The 21659-nt window shown below is 34.5% G+C and overlaps 1 protein-coding gene and 1 long non-coding RNA gene across 2 annotated transcripts in view; both read left to right on the top strand.

Moving 5' to 3' along the window:
- Nucleotides 1–21659, top strand: part of LOC143921118 (uncharacterized) — a 607092-nt gene that overhangs the window by 523263 nt on the left and 62170 nt on the right. The gene's annotated exons all lie outside the window — the stretch shown is intronic.
- LOC143922998 (putative citrate synthase 2, mitochondrial) overlaps nt 635–21659 on the top strand; it is a 40039-nt gene continuing 19014 nt past the window's right edge. Inside the window, exon 1 of the mRNA XM_077446478.1 lies at nt 635–1106. Coding sequence (XP_077302604.1) covers nt 1062–1106 — 45 coding nt within the window. The 5' untranslated portion in view covers nt 635–1061. The remainder of the gene's footprint in view (nt 1107–21659) is intronic.

Here is a 21659-nt window from a genome sequence, read left to right as displayed (position 1 = left end):
CTACCGGGTAGCTCGCGAGAGACCGTTTGGCGATCACTGATCCAATCGATGATAGTAAAAATTATTGTAAAAAAAGCATTTGCTGAGCAATATTTGGGCAGTTTTTCTATACGGCAATTTTGCTTTGCGACGAATTTTCGTGCGACAAGAGACCGCGCGAGCGATTTTTGTAATGGCTGTTATCGTGATAGTGATTCACATTTGGGATGTAATCGCGGATTCATTGTCTACATGGATATAAAAAAATCTATTACATAAAAATTGGTTTTTATCTCACAAATTACCGGGGCAGATATACAAAAAACCAGTACCGTACTGGTAAAACAAGTACGATTGGTTCCCTTATAATAGATTAGAGACACAGTTTATCTTAAATATTGGCATTAGACTAAAGCCAATAATTATACGTAGCTACGCCATCTGTTGATGTTGCATTGAGACATGATGTTACAGCAAAACGAAACAGTTGCTTGAGATTTTTATCGACTTTACGCCCTGGTGCCGCAACCAGTGGTGTAGTGCTAAATTTTGAGGTGCTGGTACGCTCGATTTTGCACATTTTTTTTTCAATTCAATTCTATAATTTTATTTTTTTAGTTTTATACTATTTTGATTTTTGCCGTGCCGATAAAAGGTGGCGGGAAGCCGTACCGGCGCGTACCGGCTATTCTTCAACCCTGGTCGCAGCATTAAATTCTATCCGAACACATCCACCGACAAACGGTAAACGGACTACTAGTCATATGTGAACCAGTCACAGGACAACCGGTCGCTCTAGATCGGTCACACGTGATCACCCGTCACACTAAAATTGGTCACAAGAAAACTGGTTGTCCTGTGACCGGTTCACATTTGACTAGTAATCACCGAACCCCGACAAACACATCCGCGGCGAAAAGGCAGCACGTGGCTACCGAGAATGGATTGGCCAGCCTGACACGTTGCCGCGATACGCTTATGTCCAATACCGCACAAGCGTTCACTACCCTCTGACGCAGAGCGGCGTGCAGTACACTTGATCTACGTTCCCTCTGCGTTCCTCCACCACCACAAAATCCACCATGGCGCTCTTCCGGATCATCACCAACAAACTACCAGAGACACCGGTGAGCTATCTTTCATTAAAAAAAAATATAACCTAAGATCGAAAAAAAATCGCCAACTGAAATAAATTCGCGCGTAACGATGTCGCCGCTTCGAAATTTCGTTGATGGTCCCCCTTCACTAAAGGCTTTAGTCATCTCGACTAATTCCGAAGAGGTTTTCATTCATGAATCGGTCGTGGGGAGACCTCCTCGTTGGAGGCGAAACACACCCCTATTGACCCACACACGTTCCTTTTGTGGCAAGACGTTACGTAATTCGACCATACACCTGCCGCCAGAAGGGATGCTCCAAATCTCATTCTTCTCGGCGATGTTACGTAACTAGAGGGTAGTTATTATGTCACATCTGCAAATACTTCGTTATGTCACACAAATATTGAAATTTGGGCTCTTGGGAAAATCTTTCTTTGAGGCTTTCCACTTTGCTCAACTTTCCCCTTTAGAAAAATATCCCATTTGTAGTTCAAAATTTCGTTTCTCTCAAGATCTAATGAATATAAAAAAAAATTAACTACTCAAATTAAATTGACGTAATTGATACGCGATTTGAAATTAAAGTTGAAACTTTTGGACGTTACATATAAAAAATGGTAACATTATTTTGAAAAGTTCCGTTATAATATAAAAATAAAAGCAAAAATTGCATCAATAACTCAATTGGCTTATCGGCTAGAAACTGTTTATGCGTTTATACATTTTTTTGATGTGTAAAATTAAACTGTTTATAGTATGTATGTATATATATATTTCCTCTTGACTATTGCATAACTGATTTACATATGAGGTAACGATAATGATTTTCCATCGGAGAGCAATTCGTTGAATATTTTTTTCTACTTTAGCTCTAACTCATATGCAAAGGGAAATTCTGAATATCTATTGGTTTAATTTTATGAAGAAAAAAAAAGTACCATAGACAACACTCTTCTCTCGTATACGAATCAACACATTAGCATTCAATTCCATATTGAATATACTAATATGTATTCTCTAAAATTTATTTCAAATTGAATTTCCCGCTTCCAATTGTGCTATTCCTCATTTCATTTAGCCTGGCCGTAGAAATAATAATAAGCGATTTTTATTGGTCAGCTAGGACGATCGGTCACACTGCATAGAGGCCCTCAATCAAATCGAGGTCCAAATATAGCTAAATGAATTGGGGTATTTATTTTCTATTGAAATTTGTAGCTCCTTATTATATAAAGAAATATTTCAATTCTTCATTTCTTCCAAAATACAATATGAAATATAACAAAAAAAAACATTATTTGCTCAGAATTAGGAATATTGTTTGCAAATCGTCTTTTCAGCTGAAGCAATACACGCGTATATACGTCTATTTGCTTTCGTGATTAAACTGTAATGTCTGTACTTAATCTTTTTATGAGCGGAATTCAACTTTATATTTTATTGGAGATAATTATTCTTTCAGCTTAAAATAGGATTTTACTATCTACCGTTCCGTCAATTATCTTGGGATTAATATTTCTGTATTGCATTTTAATTTATAATAAAAAGCAGAACATTGTAACTTTTATGAATTTTTTTTAAGTCAGTTTCAAGACGTTCATTTTGTTTTGTTCAATTGAATTAAATAATTACAGAAAAATAATTTTGAACAAAACAAATGAAGAAAAAATAATTTTGAATGAAAAAAATTGAATAAAACAAATGAAGAACAAATAATTTGAATTAGACAAATGAAGAAAAAATAATTTTGAATGAAAAAATTTTAATAAAACAAATGAAGTAAAAATAATTTTGCTAATTGTAAAAGTAATCAATAACAAGAAAGTGCCCAATTGTTATAATTGGATTCAATTTACAAAAACATTGAGAACGCTTATTTTAGATCTGTAATTCCCCAATATACTTACTAAGGCTTCCAATCCCGGGATCCCGGTGTTTTCTGGTACCGTGAATCCCGGTGCTGAAACTAGTCTAATACCGGGATTACGATGCTGGCAGAAATTTCTTTAAAAATATTATTTTTACAAAAACAATATGGAAAAAAACATAAAACAACATTATATAATGAACAATGGTGGGATGAGCAATGACAATTTTTTACATATTATAGAAATTATTAATATTATACCCCAATATTTTTAAAAAAAATTTTCCTAAACCGAAAGTAGTACTTTTATTTAAGAGAATCAAGGTTTTTTTTATATTTTGAATGAATCAAACGGATGTTTTTTACTTTTTTAATTAAATTTTCGGATGTGTTTTATTTAATCTTAGAAATCTTTGGATGCGAACCGAAAATTTAAAGAATGTAGCTTAACTCTCAAAATAAGAACGCCAATATGGTAGTATTTTTTGCGTGAAACGCCAATATGGTAGTTTGCAAAATGCAATTGAACACATGAAAACATGTAATTGACCTTTTTTTCTTATACATTTGACAACGGGAATTCCCAGCACCGTAATCCCGGTGCTGAAGTAACCTTCCGGGATTGGAAGCACTAATACTGACTATTTGTATGACTTATCAAACTCCATGTACTCGATTACTTCGCGGAATCGATTAATCGCGTTCATAAAAAAGCTTAATTATTAGTTACAGTTTTAATCTATGCAGTAATAATCATGGCACTAAAAATACGAGGAAATTTAATGGTTTTCAAGATAAAAAAAAAATCCTTCAAAAAAGGCAGTGAATTTTTCATGCAATTTTAACAACACAGTATCGATTCGAATAATCCGGAACTATGTATGAATTTTACAATGTGAAAAATGAAAATCAATAGAAACCGTACAAACTCACTCAACTCGATATCGCATTCGAAAGAATCAGGTATGAATACTCTCACGTGACCCATCCGTGACGTCACGACTTAAAATTGTAAATAGTGTTCACTATAATATTATCTTATGTACATTTTAGTGCCCATTATCCTCTTCAATTGAGTGGACCTCAAGGAAAACTACTTTTTTTCGTGGACTCGTCAAAAGTTTTGCACGAATGTGTCAAATTTAAAATCAAACATTTTGTATTTTTTTGTCAGAAATTGTAATAGTAATCTATATATGTAATCTCTGCTGAAAATTCGCATTGGATTGATAGGTTTTTAAACCACGCTCTAAGCTACCAATTTTTGATGGATCGACGTGTTTTTTTTTTTTTTTTTGGAAATTTTTGATAAAATGATCCATAGGAATCTTTAGTGTTAGCGGTGTTCATTCTAATAATTTATTATTATTTTTTGCGATTCATCACATGATCATATCTCTCACGGTTAGATCAGATAGTAAAAAAAAAAACCGTATCGCCCCTGTAAAAACAAGCTGATGTTACTGATATGTATATGTAGAGTCGTTCACTTTAGCCTTTGTCACTGTATTTATCTAACAAGTTTGTTAAACAAAGCTGATTACACGTTCTTATCGAGATTTAGATAAAAACGACAAATTTACGTATTTAAAATATATACATTTATATGTATTACATAACGCATACCTACTTACATCCGTGTTCGTAGGTTTCTAAGATGCTCTGATTTGATGATTGACGAGAGATGCCAGATAAATCGTCGATGGGTATTTATTGTGCTTCAAATGACGTCTTAGGAAAAAAAATTGTCGATTTTCCTATCAATTTGTTGGTCGTAGATTTTTTGTAGCGACGAGAAATACAGCGGGATTCCCGCGCACGTCCGGTACTATCTGTGCGCTCGTTCCTTTACTGACTTTTTTTCGGCGACCAGACTAGCATAAAAGGCAAAATTTGTTCACCCACAATTTCAGTCGTTTATTATATATGTATATAACAAGACAAGTCAATTTATGGCTCATATAAAACACTTTGGCCGTTTATCTGCATTATTCACGACCTTACAATGCATAACCAATTCCACGCCAAGAGTTTTCTCGATTCTTGCTATGACTGCTTTTAAAATTGAATTATTTCTAGTAAACTTCTTACCTACAGTTGCTTTGCCATGAGAATTATATCTAAATATAGTAGTTTTATCCCAAATTCTTTGAGTAGCCCATGTTTCCTCTATGAAAGTTGGTCTTAACTGTGCTTTCGACCGTAATTGCGACACAGAGTGGTACGTGGCACGTTTTTCTTTTAGATAGTTTTGCACATGTTAAAAAAAACGCAAACACGCATGATCTATGCTATGGCAATCCCGGCCAAAATTCACCCCCTTGAGTGTTTTCGGTGATATTTTATACTTGCATTGACATAAGTTTGACAGTGATTCCCATATTTAAAGAAATGTAGAAGAAACTTGTCGAAATAATAAGAGCACACGAGCTGGAGTCTGCCTAGATAAGCCGTGTCGTACGATTCGGTGTGTCTATGCCCTTATTCCTTACACATAATCTGGATTGAATTGGAATATTATGCAAAAGCTTATGATTCGAATTTCTCCGATCCTATTTCATTCTATTTAGATTAGTTCTAACGCCGTCATAGTAGTCTATTCCGAGTGCTACATACCAGGATGATTCCCAAAATACTTTCGATGGCTCAAATATAAGTTGTTTTTTTCCCAATAGTTATGTTCAGCTCCCTTTTCTAACAAATCCATGATCTTCACCATGCATTAGTTACTGGGATGCATTCGTTATGCAATTCCATTCATTTTTCTTATATCAACTTAATCGTAGTACATACATATATTTATGTATGTACATATATATAACCTTGTATTATACATACATTCTTTTGATAACCATTTGTCCAATTATTTAGTCCATTGTCATTTCAAATCGCTCTACTATGACTAAAGAGCGGTGGTCAGGTTTCCGCCATAAAATAACAATAGATCTCTCCATTGTCCGAGAAAGCAGGAAAAAAAAAATGGTTGACAATAGTGAACTATTTTCTGGCCGTTGAGCATCGTGTTCGCCGGCCTCTGGTCACGAGCAGAGATCGGCGTCGAATTTGCTTTCATGCACAAAAAATGGTTCACTATTGTCAAATAAAAAAGGTTGATAATAATGATCCATTTTTTGTGCATGCAAGCAACTTCGCCGCTGATCTCTGGTCATGACTCATGAGTAGAGGTAGGATAGTCACAGTGCTATTCATTGTTCCATTGTTGTAAATTATTTTTAAAAAAGGTTCGGCAAACCTTTAACAATGCATTTACAACCTTTGAACAATACGCTGCAACTTCTGGGTCCGGTGACTACTCATGAGACGAGTCGACAATCGTGCAATGTAACCTTTAGCACGACTTCTCTAACAATTATTTTTCTTAGGGTACAAACAAAAACATATATTCATGGAACGCCCAACACGCCCTGCCCCAAAATGACTCTCGGGGGTTGTTTTCGGTGAAAATTGTATCCTTGCTTGACAGTGATCGATAACGGTGTGTCCCACATTTGAAGAAATGTAGGAGACCACCCACAGCGGGGAGTCATGCACACGATGTGCCATTCATCGCTGTGTGATTTCGCCCTTATGGTTACTTCCACTATATTACACTATCATGAATTTTAAGATCTATATAATTCGTGATAAGTCGGAAAAAAGCGCTTCAATATACCCACACACGATATGCGCACGTAACACACTTAATATGGGTTATTTTCAACACGTGAGCATTATTTATCGTAACACATGGCCCAACAATTTTTTTCCAACGTATCACACGCGTTCATAAGTAGCCGTATAACCACCTTGAACATGAAAAGTGTAGTACTACTTCAAATCATTGATTTTTTCGATATATAGAAACCCAAGGAAAATTAACTCATTATCTAAGATATAATGCTTGAAGTTGTTTTTCTCCATTTTGCGCTTGATTGTGTATTTAATGTGGCGTTCTAGTAATACGGAGACCTAGACACCATTTCCAACGCGGCATTGTCCACATTCGCACGCGATGGTCACACTACGTTAGTGAAGTTATTTCGTACACGTCGTTTCTAATCTTCTAAATTTTCAGCTGGTTCCGTATTCAAAGATTTGAAAACAAAAAAATATAGTCAAAATAGGAAATTTCGGAAGTATATGCCAAACCCCTCCCCAAAACACACCCTCGAATAAACCATCAATGGGGGGGGGGGGGGAGGATCCTTGAGCCCCATCCCTTGTAGTCGAACCGATTTAGCCTGAGACGTACGTAAAATGTACATGATATCACATTCACTCCCCACTCGATCCGCGATGACCAATTACATTTCGTTTCAGTTTTGCGTTGCACTTTGGTCAATAAATACAACATTGTTCTTGCTGAAAGCGGTCGGTCGAATTTGGCTTATTTTTTTTGTTAGTTTTGAGTTCGTGTTTTGAAATATTTGCATTAATAAAAATTTAATATGAAATACGTAAGTTGTTGATATTATTAATTTATTTATGGAAAACGTATGTATTTTATATTAATGGAAAATTATATTTTTTAGACGGTAAAAGTAATTGTCGACGTCATGTTAGGGACAGCAAAACTTACAGTAATATTATTAAAGACCTTGCATTTAATTATATTGTAATAATATTATATAGTTAAATAAGAAATAATAAAAAAAATTTCATGCTAAAAGTCTCAATGCTACATTCGATCGACTACAAAAGGCTTTCTTTCTTCGTTTTGAATGCTTAACATTTGTATTGTGGTGTCAATCTATGAATCCGCAAAATGACTAGTGTCTGAAGTGTTTTTTTCTTCAATTTCCGTTTGATGGACACTTATTTTTTATTTTATTTTATTTTATTTTATTTTATTTTATTTATTGAAAAATCAACAGACAGGATGTACATAGATATGTATAAAAAAACAAATAGTAAATAAATAATATATGTAACACCCGAGTCCAATAACAGATTTTTACAAAAATGAAAAAGATAAATATAAGGAAAACAAATTAAAAAGTAAAGAATAAAGGCTTATCTTCGATCTTCATATATATGTACATATATATAACAACATTGTTGAAGACGTTGTTGTCAATCAACATTGTTGAAGACGTTGTCTTCTGGTCTTCGATTTTTGCTATCTTGAATACGTTTGGAATAGTCCAAAGACTATTCCTAAGGAAATAATTTTAAAAAATGACTTAAAGGCAGCACCTATTGCGATTTGCGAATATTGTGCATTCGGCGTTACGATTTAGTTTGAAAGTGATACTCAAACGACTGATTTGTTTGATTTAAAATATGGCAATTTATATAGGCAACCCTCTTATATTGCACTGGATTAGTTCGGCAAAATTACAAAGAAAGCTAATATAAGAGGGGTTGTATCGTGCATAATGTTTTCTCACAATTTAATTCCTTAATTCTATTCCCCTTTTACTATTTTTTTTTCTTTTTCTTCCTCATATAACAGATCCACCGCGTTATTTGAGGGTTGACTGTAATTGCTAAAATTTTTGTCAATAACTACACTATTCATTAAAAATATTACCTTTTTTATTTAAAAACATCTTAAGTCTATTTGCTGTAAGATGAAATTTTAATATACTGTACATATGTATGTATATGTTACAGTAAAAGCATCAGGTCTCGTAGATGTATACATTGTCTAGTAAGTGCATTCAGCAGCTTTGGTTTTTGGCTAATGTGTACATAACTAGATTTTACCGATACTCTTACTAGACAAGGTATACACTGGCTAGAAAATTCATGCGCTTGTCGCTGTGTACCAGTAAATTTTAGCGATTTGACAGCTGATCAAAGTTTGACAGATAAGCTCAAGAATGGAACCGATTTTATTTAGAGAAATTATTTTTTAATATGCTATTTATATCCATCATATGCATGTTTCAATTTTTTTAATTTTTTGATTAATCAAAAAATCCAATAAATCGACATGCATATGGTGGATTTAAATAGCATATTAAAAAATAATTTCTCTAGTGCCATAATTGAGGAAGGTAGAAGTCTAATAATACGTCTGTATGGACAAGGCGCTGGGGTCCAGCCCTCTTAATGTGTTTTGTGGCAATTTTTTATTCATTCCCTAGTCATCATCCGTCCTATTGTTACAAATGATTTTTAGTGACCTATTTTGGATTCTTAGAGTTATAAGTAGAGACCGGCGCGACCCAGTGCTATTTGGACAAAAAATGGTTCATCATTGTCTATTACAATGGCCAATTTTTTTTTTGCTCTCTAGCTTTGTATTTCATTGTAATAGACAATGGCGAAACAATTTTTTGTGCAAAAAACACTGGGTCGCGCCGATCTCTAGTTATGAGTAGTCACCGGACCCAGAAGGTGCCGCGTATTGTTCAAAGGTTGTAAATGCATTGTTAAAGGTTTGCCGAACCTTTTTTACAAAGGATTTACAACAATGGAACAATGGATAGCACTGTGACTATCCTACCTCTAGTTATACATAAGTAGTTGAGCTGTCTATCTTGTATGCTGTCATTTAAAATGAAAAAACAATAATGAGGATTTTTCAAACGTTTCGTTACCGTAATAGTTCGACATAAAATAGGGGGGGGGGGAGGAAGGCTTAAAAAAATAATTCTTATTTTTAAAAGGTTGAGCACTGCTGAATAAAGTAGCAGGGTTCAAAAAGATTTAAGCGTATAAATCGGGTGATGTATGAATATGCAAATTTTTCTATAAACATAAGCTCATATACTTACCCCAATGTAAGCAGCATTTCATTGGGGTAGGTATATCTGGTTTTGTGCCGTACCTGTGAAAAGAATTTCGAGACCTCAACCTTAACCTGTCAACGTTCGCGTTGTTGTTTTTTTTTTTATCATTTCGAATACGCACATTCTATAGGTATGTTAGTATGTACCACAAATACACTGAACTTGGTCGTTGGATATGAAATTTATAAATATACGCCTATAATCCAAAATACGTATCAATTTGTATCGCCTTCTTATCTGTGTATTACGTTTAAGTACATAAATGTGTATCGGTACATGTATCTTTGGATTATAGAAATCAACTAACAACCTCGAACTCTGTACGTATACAAACGTCATCGTGGGATTTTTATTTGAGATAAGTAGAAAAAAACGAGTTATCTAATTGTTGGGATGGGCTTTAATCTATGGATAATTATTAATCGACGTTTGTATTTAAAAAAAAATATATATATATATATATAAAAAACGAGACAATTCGTCATAGCTAGACGTAGGGATGTGTCGTAATGAACACATGTATGTTTGTACGTCAGAAGTGTAAAGTTTGCTTTCAAGGTTTCTTGTAATTTTTTCGTATCTTTAAACACTCGTTCTAATGGCATTGACTCAGCTCGTACAACCGTGAACTACAATAGTAGCAGTGGCGAACCTTTTTAAATCCAGTTAATATGTAAATTACAAACCGCAAGCATATTGATACTTGCAACAATCAACGAATTCCTGATTGCACAGGGGGGGGTTCCGATTTTATTGGATCTGTTATAAGTAGACACCGGATAGTCACAGTGCTATCCATTGTTCCATTGTTGTGAATCCTTTGTAAAAAAGGTTCGGCAAACCTTTAACAATGCAATAATACGCGGCACCTTCTGGGTCCGGTGTCTAGTTATAAGTAAAGAGCGGACCAACTTTGCGCAGTTAATTGTTCGCCGTGCTTTGTTCACTTTTATGATGAACCTATTTTTATGGTCTCTTTGTAGTTTGCCCTGTTTCCTGGAAAAAGCACGCTTCCGGTCCTACCTCTAGTTATGACTAAAGAGCGGACCCAGAGCGCGCCGTTCATTGTTCAATTGTTGTGAATGCATTGTTAAAGGTTCGTTGAACCTTTTTTTTGGACTCTAGCTTTGTAAATAGAGCCAAACCGCCCCGATTCCGTAAAGGAATTTTTTATGGAACGAACAATGAAGATGACTAACTCATTTCACTGAGCCGCTCATTGCGAAGAAAAGAGTTATGATTAGAGGTAGGATAGTTACAGTGCTATCCATTGTTCGGCAAACCCTTAACAATGCATTTACAACCTTTGAATAATACACGGCCCCCTCAGGCTCCGGTGACTAGTTATGATACTCAATATTACCAGCGATAAATATAGCGTTGATCTCTGGAGAGGCGTTGATCGTTCGAAAGCTTTTAGCGTTAGGTTTTATTTGTTGTTTTTTTTTTAATCTCGTTTATTTCGTTTCGTCGGTAACGGGTTGAAAATTGAAAAGGCGGTGGAACGACCTGGATAACGTAGTAGATATAACGGTTTTTTACACTGTCCGTATTTCCATGAATTTTTACGTGCAACCACGGCAGAAAAAAATCGGGTAAGCTTACACGCTCAATCGTGACGTCACGATTTTACGACAGTAGCATACCTCGTTCTTACTACCGTGCGAGCAACTTACGTTTGTTTCGCCAGGTGTGTACTAGCGTCTTTATTTAATTATTTTATTTTTGTTATTTGCAAGAGGATCCACGACTCGCCCCCCTGTATTTATGAGTAGTCACCGGACCCAGAAGGTGCCGCGTATTGTTCAAAGGTTGTAAATGCATTGTTAAAGGTTTGCCGAACCTTTATTACAAAGGATTTACAACATTGGAACAATGGATAGCACTGTGACTATCCTACCTCTACTTATAAGTAGACTGCGGATAGACACGGTGCTTTTTCCAGGAATCGGGGCGGTTTGGCTATACATATTTACAAAGCTAGAGTACAAAAAAAAAGGTTGGCGAACCTTTTACAACAATTGAACAATAAACGGCGCGCTGTGGATCCCGCCTTTACTTTTGAGTCTCCTCTTCTTATTCAATTATTTCTTAAACCGCCAAACGGATTGGGCTGAAGCTTTTTTACATTTACCAAAGGTGATGAATAATATATATATGTATGTTACAGTGAAAGCATATTCAATTGAAAATATTTTTTCAGCAATTCAAGCAGTGAAAATGTATCAAACAATGAATTTACAACTTTTAACTCTACATATTTAACCCTAGCAACCCAATCTTAAATGAATAGGGCCAACCCTTATTTAACCTAACCTATCCTAACCCTTAAATAATACCAACCCTGTTAATCTTAAATGAATAAAACCAACCCTGAAAATGTAACTGGTTATGATTTCACTGAAACTTCAGTGAAAATATATTTTCACTAGAAATATAATTTCACTGTGACGTATATAAAAACGGACGCGATATATGTATGTGGGTATATGGCGGACGTGTCGACTAGTATGGAGATTTAAAAAAAAAAAACAAATTTTAAATACCAGATAGCTTGATTGCTAAAATATATATAAATAAATAAAATAGAAGTATACGTTATGCATAGGGATGTGGCGTGACGACGTGGGGAAGTGGGGGGAGGTGTGGAGCGTCTAACATGTGCTCCTGATATTGAGCGACGGGTGACGTCATCGTCAGATACGTTGCGCAGGAGCGTACACACATCCACAAATAAACACACGCTCATTCATACTTTTGAATGGGTGATCGGGTTGGATCGACGAGCGTGTAATGCGCGCACTCAACTTTTTCTATTAATACTATAAATTACACTTCCTTTCCGAAATCAACGGGCACAACACTACTTTTATATAATTCGAATATTGTTAATCGTATCACACTCAACTTAGTATTAGTTATTGAAATGTTCATCGTTACGAGTTATTTTTTTTTAATTTTATTATTTTGACTGACCGGAAGTAGTACCTCCTCTTTTTTGTGAAAGATTTTTGGATTCAACTTCCTTAACCATTCGGCAAATTGGGTTGAAATTTTTTTTACATGTGTCCGTCCACCGTGTGCACCCTTCTTTTAAAAGCAGGTAGCCGAGTGTTCGGAAATGCAGCAGTACGAACAACCCCGGCATTCCCCACAAACTCCACCTAACATTGGTCCAGAATTCCTACATTACATTATGACAAATTTCAGACACCACTATTTTTTTTTAAATATTTTTATTTCAGAGTTTCAAGATTATATGCTAATTTTAGTCCAAGCTGATTATTTTCCTCGAGAGGTGCGATATCTGATTACTCGCGTCGTGCTGCGTCGCGTCGCGTCGCCTCATTCTACAAGCATTCTTAAGTACATATGTATGTTATCATACTGTATTATACATATGTTACAGCACATCTCGCGGTACAATTCGATAAATGCTGATTTGCAAATTACATAATATTACGTCAATATGTGTCTAACAGCAATAAGGCCATAAATACAATAGCACGGTCAATGATAGCCGTTCAATCGCCTTGAAATATATGTATATATGTGCATACCATTCTGGATTAATCGACCTTAAATTTATGTACATACATTAGTTTTTTTTTCTGTAGATTTTGCCTTTACTTATTCTGCTATCGACTTTATTTATTGCCCACTAAATGTGATCAATAGATTATTGTTTGATTTATACTTGACAATACTCCATCGGCTATAGTTTTATATTAAAACCTTATCCAAGTGGGAACTGAATGTATGATATGAATGAAATGTGTATTATTATGTTTTGAAAAGCGTTCGTCATCCGGTTATCAGTTGATTGCGGACATGTTTTTGTTTCGTTGTGGTTATTGTGTTGTACATTGATGGACTGTTAAAATTAATTTAGTCAAATTGAAGTGCGTAATTTATTGAATTTGTGACGTTTTTGGTGATGATTTTATTTTATTATATATAGACAAGTTCATTAGTTCTATCTATTGTGAGTCACAATTCATGATGATCGTACGATGATTCGTCATCCACCTTAGTATTGACATTGTTGACTATTTTACCTTAATTTATAAACATACACACACATATGTACATATATTACCAGTCGGGGTCCAAGAAATTTGAAATTTAGAATATTTTCCGCAAAAAAGAACCTTGAAAGTTTTCCACGAATTGTGTAAAAAGTTTATGTATATATGCATACGCTGACCATGCTTCCTTTATTTTAGAGGACAGTCCCTTATCTCACTGCTCTGCCCTTTACATTTATTCATTTTCTTAAATTTCCCTTTTATCCTTTATTTTGTAATATCGACTAACGCTACAAATATTTAAAGATGCAATTCAATTACTATATTTTATTAAAACTATATTGATTACACTGAGAAATAAAAAAAAAATTACCAGAACAGAGACTAATGAATCTTTATTAAGTTTGAGCCATTAAATTCAAATATGACAATGATTTCTGTTGGTTTATTTTTTTTATGAGATTTGAGCGTTTAAAAAGATGCGCAATTTTTTGGTCTTTACTAACTCTTTTTATACTAACTCAAAACAAGTATTTCTGTGCCAACAGTGAGTATTGAAATCAACACACATGTTTTTTCTATTGCTTGTGATTTTTCAATACTTTAAAATATTTATAATTGATTATCTAGCGAATTTTAAGTCTAAAATATTTTAAAAGTCGTATTTTTTCCTTGATGCTATTATTGCTGATTTTTCACTAAGTTTATAAGGATTGGTTTTCTATCTCAATAGTTTTTTTTTTTTTTTTTAATCTAAACGTACTTATTTGAACCGTAAATGTCTTTTGAATTTCAATATTGTGTAATAAATATAATTGTTTAAAACTAAATGTTGTATGCTTATATTTTATAATAAATGTTATAAATTTCCCTCTTTATGTCCAATATTTTCTCAAAAAAAATATGGTCACAGTATATGTACATATATATGTACATGTGGATTCGATAATATTTTCTTATAAATATGCGAATAAAATGTGTGACAGATAATTTTTTTATAACTCGCTATTTTTTTTTTTACAAAATGTTCATGTGATCCACTAAAATTTTTGATTATAATTTCAATTTTCTAATGAAAGCGCGCATTTTTTTTTCAATTTTCTTTTTATATACAGCTATAACAATTTAATCTATTATGAAATTGCATATCTAAAATTGGTAGTAAAATGAATCACTACTGAATATTATACTGTTACTAAAGTTCATAGGTTTGCTTTCACATATATTATAGTACAATGCACAAGCAATGTATTAACCAGAAACATAAGTAAACGTACAATATTTTAACCAGCAAAATAGCTCAGTAGTTAGCGTGTAATGATTCTAAAGAGGGGTCATGGGGTCAGTCCCTGGCCCGGTGTTGCTGGCCTGACCTTGGATATATGTGCCTCCAGGTCGATCGTTTCCTATAAGGATGCCATTTATCATGATTTCATTGTTGAAACGGTTCCACCAAATTGGCAACCTATACCCGTTTCTCGCAAATTTGAGTTTATAGCAACTCGGATTTTTTGACTATTATAAAATATGCTTCCCACCTATGTACATACTCAAATATATGTAATTCTTGAAAAAAATATGCTGTATATCATATTCGTCCATACATGTCTCTATGGTCTTATATAAAAAAAAGTATAATTTTATTTGTAAAATGTTTGGAATTGTTTTTACTTATGTACAAAAAAATGGGCTTACTTGTAATAAAATAAAATATAAATCTATGCTAGTTGTATTTAACAGAATGCAGTTTTTCACGCTATTCCAATTGAGTTATCAGTGTGGTGTTTTTTATCGATTTATGTATATATTAAGATTAATCGTGGACTATTCTCTTCATGTTTGCTTATCGGTCGCGTGTCCTGAAGGTTATCACGGTCGACCCTAATCTGTATAAAGGGATTTGGCATTTCAAGTGTTTGGCTGAACGACTGAAAATAATCAGCATTAATTAATTCGAACCGTATCAATGCAGATAAATGAATAAACAAGACTTATCGATCCACTTGTGTGATAATGTTCGAGAGGAATCACACTGATGAAAATTGGAAAAGAATATTATTAATAATAGTGACTTGACGAGTATGTCTGGCTAAAATTAATTAGTGAAATTGTATCGGTAATGACCAAAAATTAGCTCGAAATGTAGAAAGTTAAAAAATGTTTATTTTTACTTACCTCTTATTTGTCACTGAAAGACTGATGGACACTGTTAAGATCATTCAACCGATTGTATTGTGTTGACAAATGGCAAAGTTGTTTGTTTGTTTAAATACCTACGAAATTTGCAAATCTAATTCTCGAATGTAATTCGAAGTCTTCTAGATGGATTGCTGGTTATGAAAATGATGTCCATTCTCCACTGAATGTAATTTAATATGAGCCGTTATAATTGAAAGTGGCACAAGTCCACTTTTCTTCATTTCGAGAAATGTCTCGCAAAACATTAAATATAATGTTTTATAATGGCCTGTAATGCTTTTATTCTGCTTTTCCGAGATTATGAACATATCCAATTTAAAAAAGTGATTACAATAAATTTGTGAATTAAGTCAAAGACTTTATCATTCGCTCAAAATATATAGCACTTTAATTACTTTGATTAAAAAGATATCCGATCACTGGTTAAATCAAGAGTTTTGTTTTTACTTTATTTTTTTTTTTTTAGATTGAAAACAACGTGTATTCATTGTTTTTCATGACGTTCTTATGACGTGAATATAATTATGTGTGCCTATTTTGTTCTCCTCTTTTCTCTAATTGTGTACAAAATATGAGTTTAGCAGATGCTAAAGACATAAATTGTCAAGTAATTTGAAGAATTTTTAACGTAAAACTTGCAAAATAATGCGGTAGACACAATCTATATTATGTATAATTTGTATTTTTCAATTTAATTGAATTTGTCATAATTTTATAATGAAATGAAATTAAAAAAAACTATAAATTATAATAAAATAACACCCTCTAATCAAAATAAATCACAATTAAAATGTATAAAATATGCTTTTGCGGAAAAAAATAACACCTTTCAATAAAGCCCCCTCCATTTTTTTAATCTAAAATATTCTTAATTTTAGTACGTTTGATAAACTTAAATTTTATTTAAAAGCTAACATGCAAATAAAATATTTATTTTTATTTGATAATAATGGACCGAGCAAAAAGGCATGGTTTTTCTAAGAAATTTACACTAGTGCTCTTTTTTGTGACCCATTAGTAGCCACTGTTTGGTCATGGTTCCTTTTTATTATACTCATCATCAGACTTAGGGCGAAATCACAAAGGGAAGAACGACACGTTGTGTGCTTGGTATCTCTTCAAATATGGGATACACCGTTCTTAAAACATGGTATACACTGTCAAGCAAGAATAAATACAAGGACACAATTTTACAGAAAACACTCCAGGGGGTGATTTTGAGACGGTGCGTTTCATGAATCTGCGCAAGGCACGCCACATTTTTTTCGCACGTTTAAAACTATCTAAAAAAAACCATGTGCCACGTTCATCGCTGTGTTTTCGCCCTTAAGCGGCCAGGATCCTTTAACCCACAAAAAATGCTTCACTATTGTCAATTATTATTGTCCTACAAAGCAAGAGAGCAAAAAAAGGCTAGAGCATCCTGGCCACCTAAGGGCCGGGCCGCACCGTGCAACTTTGTCGGCCGACTAGTTGCGCGACACAAAAAAATGTATGGAAATGTGTGCGACAAACAAGTTGACGGGTGTGGCATGTCCCATCTACCTGCATGCATTGGTCTGGTCGCCCTCAACCAAGTCGCGCGGTGCGGCCCGGCTCATCATTCTAATTAACTAAGCAATATAAAAAAAATACGCCAATATTAAGACATTTTGACCAATAGCAACCGTGCATACTATAGATCTATATGTATATGTAGAATGTGCTCAACGCTGATTTTAATAAAATGTCTTAGATTTTTAAGAGAATAAAATTAAATTAGCGAGCCACACTCTAGCACCCTACCGATCACAATCCAAGATAGTGCTAAAGCAAAGATGAAATCTAGTCAACAGACCGAAAACCAGTGGTCAAATTACACGATAGCATTTATCAATAGCGTTACAAACGAAACAAAAACCAGTGAGCTTGATAAGCGTGTGCCGTTTGTTTACCGAGGTGTTTTCCAGTATCGGTCACTAATGCGATATGATTAAAAATCCGTTTACATTATCCAACACTGCACGGAAAAGACTACTTCTATTCATAGCTAGCAGAATAGACAAGTGGTTAACAGATAATGCTTTGAACAGAGTGGTCACGGGTTCAAATCCCACTGGTTTCTGCTGGCCAGACCTTGGTTTTGTGACTCCAGGTCGATCGTTTCCGTTTCCTATCAGAGTTTGCCAATTTATCTGATTTTCATTTGAAACCATTCCATCGCTATAACCATAATAGATAACCACTAGTCTATTCTGCTGGTTCTATATTACGGAACATATGAATTTGTCCATGTAGGATGTACTGAAGAATATTTTTCGTACTGCTGCGTACGTGCAGTTGCCGGTCTGTGCTTTGCTAGTATGAAGTAACCTTTGATCGTCACTAATTACAATAGACGGATTGAGATACACATATTAGACATAATGGGTACAAATTGTGTCCATAATTTGACTAATTTCCAATTAGCTAACGTCTAATGATCAGACTTTATGGCGACGAGATTCATTACACAATTCCGAACGAAGGTTGCTACCTGTTGTCGAGCGTTTTTCATTTCATTGATGCACATTTGCAATTTCCGTTTTGCCACTGCTCGAACGAATTGCAATTACTAGAAAACTAGACGGTCTTTAGAGAAAATTGCATGGCGACAATACGTGCAATTCTATTTTCGTATGTATGTACAGTGGTTTTGCCCTATGAAGGCGTATTTAAAAAAATCTTTTGGGTAGGTTTTTAATGTATTGGAAACAAATATGTATAGTAATTATTGACTGATGCTTTTAATAACACGAATCGTGATGGTAAATACGCTTTCATGGGATAAAATGGGTATATATGACGTGTATGTAAGTCTTGAATTCAAAATCGATGTATCTTTAGATTACACTAATCCTTGCTGAAAATAAAACGGAAATGGCGCTTACGAACTTCTTCTAGTTCCTTAGATTCATTAAGCAAGCAGCGTGTTTGTGAATATCTTAAAAATAGATTTTGTAAAAGTTGACCGAAGTCACCCTTTACGGGTAAGAGAATGCGATTTAACCATGTCTCAACTTTGGTCAGCCAAAACAGATACAATGGCTTAATTTTACTTATTTTTATTCAATATTTATATGAGAGGGGAGGGGAGGGGAGGCCCGGTCCGAAATGATAGGTGTGTAAGCGAAGCCTGCAAATTCTCGTCTGCCCAGCGGTGACGAATTCGTCGACAAAATTCGCCATTACATTAAAATTCACTTTATTAATATATTATATATTATTAACATACTTATTTAAACACACAATGTTCTATTTTTAATCGCTTTTTTTGTCACTAAAATACATTTTTCCTCGGGCTTGAATTTTCTCATGGGTACAATACTTGCATAAATGCTCTTTTATACGGTGTAAGTAGAGAGGAAGGTCAGACGTGCTCAAATGGCCCTACTTTAATTATGTATGTACATAGATGGCACGTCCACTCGTTAAAGTTGATTTTCATTATCAACCTCGGTTGAGTCAAATTGATTCATTTACGCGCGATCCACTTGTCTAAGTCCTCCCACTAACTCAATTTCCAAGTAACTCAAATTCATTTTGCAAGTGTGCACATGCACACTTGCAAATATGCTATGCTATGATAAATGTGGTAAATAAAGGTACAGTTAAGGCACCCAGTAGGATGTTGAATTTGTTCCACAACTTCAACTTTAACCTAATAGACCAACTTGAATTAAGATCTACATTACCTTATAGATCAACTTGAATGAAGAAGATCATGAGACAAGGATGTTCTAAATCTGACCACTTTTTCTCCGGTCTCCGTGATTTGACAGAATGTTAAATTACAGAAAACGCAAATATCAGAATGCAAAGATCGAAAATCGAATGATCTTAAGTCGAAAGATTTTGACTTAAGATCTTTCGATTTTCGATCTTTGCCTTCCGATATTTGCGTTTTCTGTAATTTAACATTCTGTCAAGTCACGTAGACCCCCTTTTTCTCATATGTATATATTTCCATGACAGATTACCTTAATTGACACCATGGCTAAATGTGTACATATCTAAGCACATCAATAGGTATTCATATATTTAATAAAAAATGCAAGTAAATGTATGCTTGCAACAATTGACAAGTTCGTACTAGCCAAATTTATGAGAGAGGATCGGTATGCCGATTTTATTGGAACCGTCAAAACAATTATGTTAGATAAATTGGCCAATTTCAACAGAAGACATTGATCTGGATTTTGTACTCGTAATTATCGAGGAAATTGAATAATAAATCGGCCTCGTTCCAAAACAAGAACGTTAAGGGTGAAAACACACAGCGATGAACGTGGCATGTGGTTTTTTTTAGTTAGTTTAATCGTGCGGAAAAAATGTGGCGTAACTTGCACAGATTCATGACACGCCGTCCCAAAATTAACCCCTGGAATGTTTTCGGTAAAATTGTGTCGTTGCTTGACAGTGATCGATAATGGTGTAACCCATATTTGAAGAAATATAGGAGAACTTGTCGAACTTGCTGTGTGTTTTCGCCCTAAGGCACAGACACTGAATCGTATGGCACGGTATGCCTAGGTAGACTCCATCTTATTATGTCGACATGTTTCTCTTACATTTTTTCAAATATGTGAATAGTCGTTATCGATCCCTGTCAAACCTATGTATTTTAATACAAGGATAAAAGATCACAGAAAACACTTCAGGGGGTGATTTTTGACCGAGATCGCCATCGCTATAGATCAGGCGTGCTAGCATTTTTTACGCGTACCACTCTGTGTCTTCGCCTTTAATTGTGTATTATAATATGGGAAAATATTATAGTATGGAAGTTTTGCCCTGCGCTAATGAGAAGTTTCGTATCACTACACAAGATCAGCATTTTTTTCTCATCACAACGTTCGTGCCCAAGAGCTTTCATCTTGAATTACATTGGTTCAGTGGTTCTTGATCATATGTGAAGATGACCCAAGGTGCAGCCTGTCTAAAATAGCATCAAGACTTTTTATTCTTCTGGGTCTCCAAACCGAAAAACCCTGACGTTGCCATTTGTATTTATGTGTATGTAGTTATTATATTTAGTATGTCTTGCGTGACCAATCAAAAATGCAAGACACGTCCCGACACACAACTGACCATGACGTCACTGCTCATAAACGACCTTTGAAATTAAAATGTGGAAGTGGAGGTTTTTTCCAAAATACACAAGTGTATTGGCCAGATAATCTGTTTATCTGATCTATTGTATCGCGATCGCTTGTGTAGATTGTGTCAGGCAACCGGTGATGTATTAAGTGCGAGTAATTCAATTGAGTCCTTTAAGTGTCGGCACACTTTTCCCATTGACCCTTTGACTGCTGATGCTCTTGCGGTGACAACTTTCGATTGACACTTGACAGAGCGGTTAAATGACTTGATTGTTAGGCGGTCGGAAACATTTTTTTTTGTGCTGGAAGAATATCGTATTGATATTTATCAATATTCTATGTATGTATGTATTGGGGAGCGTAATTTCCGATAATTGGTAAATAACATATCGGATTACCGGTAAATTATCGGATTTTTTAATCTCAACGATTAACTACTTGTTTTGTTCAAAATATATTTAACACTTGCCGCACTGTGATGGATAGCGAGTGACCAGGAATTATATTTTATTTTATATCTCCGAATATACTGAATGCAAGGTCTTCATATTTTATGTATTCCACATCAAAACTTCTATGATTCGAATTGTGTCATTACGAAATAAAACATTGATCAATGTCAACAG

The sequence above is a fragment of the Arctopsyche grandis genome, chromosome 2, assembly GCF_051622035.1.
Source record: "Arctopsyche grandis isolate Sample6627 chromosome 2, ASM5162203v2, whole genome shotgun sequence".
NCBI classification, from domain to species: Eukaryota; Metazoa; Arthropoda; class Insecta; order Trichoptera; family Hydropsychidae; genus Arctopsyche; species Arctopsyche grandis.
This window is presented reverse-complemented; position numbering and strand designations above follow the sequence as displayed.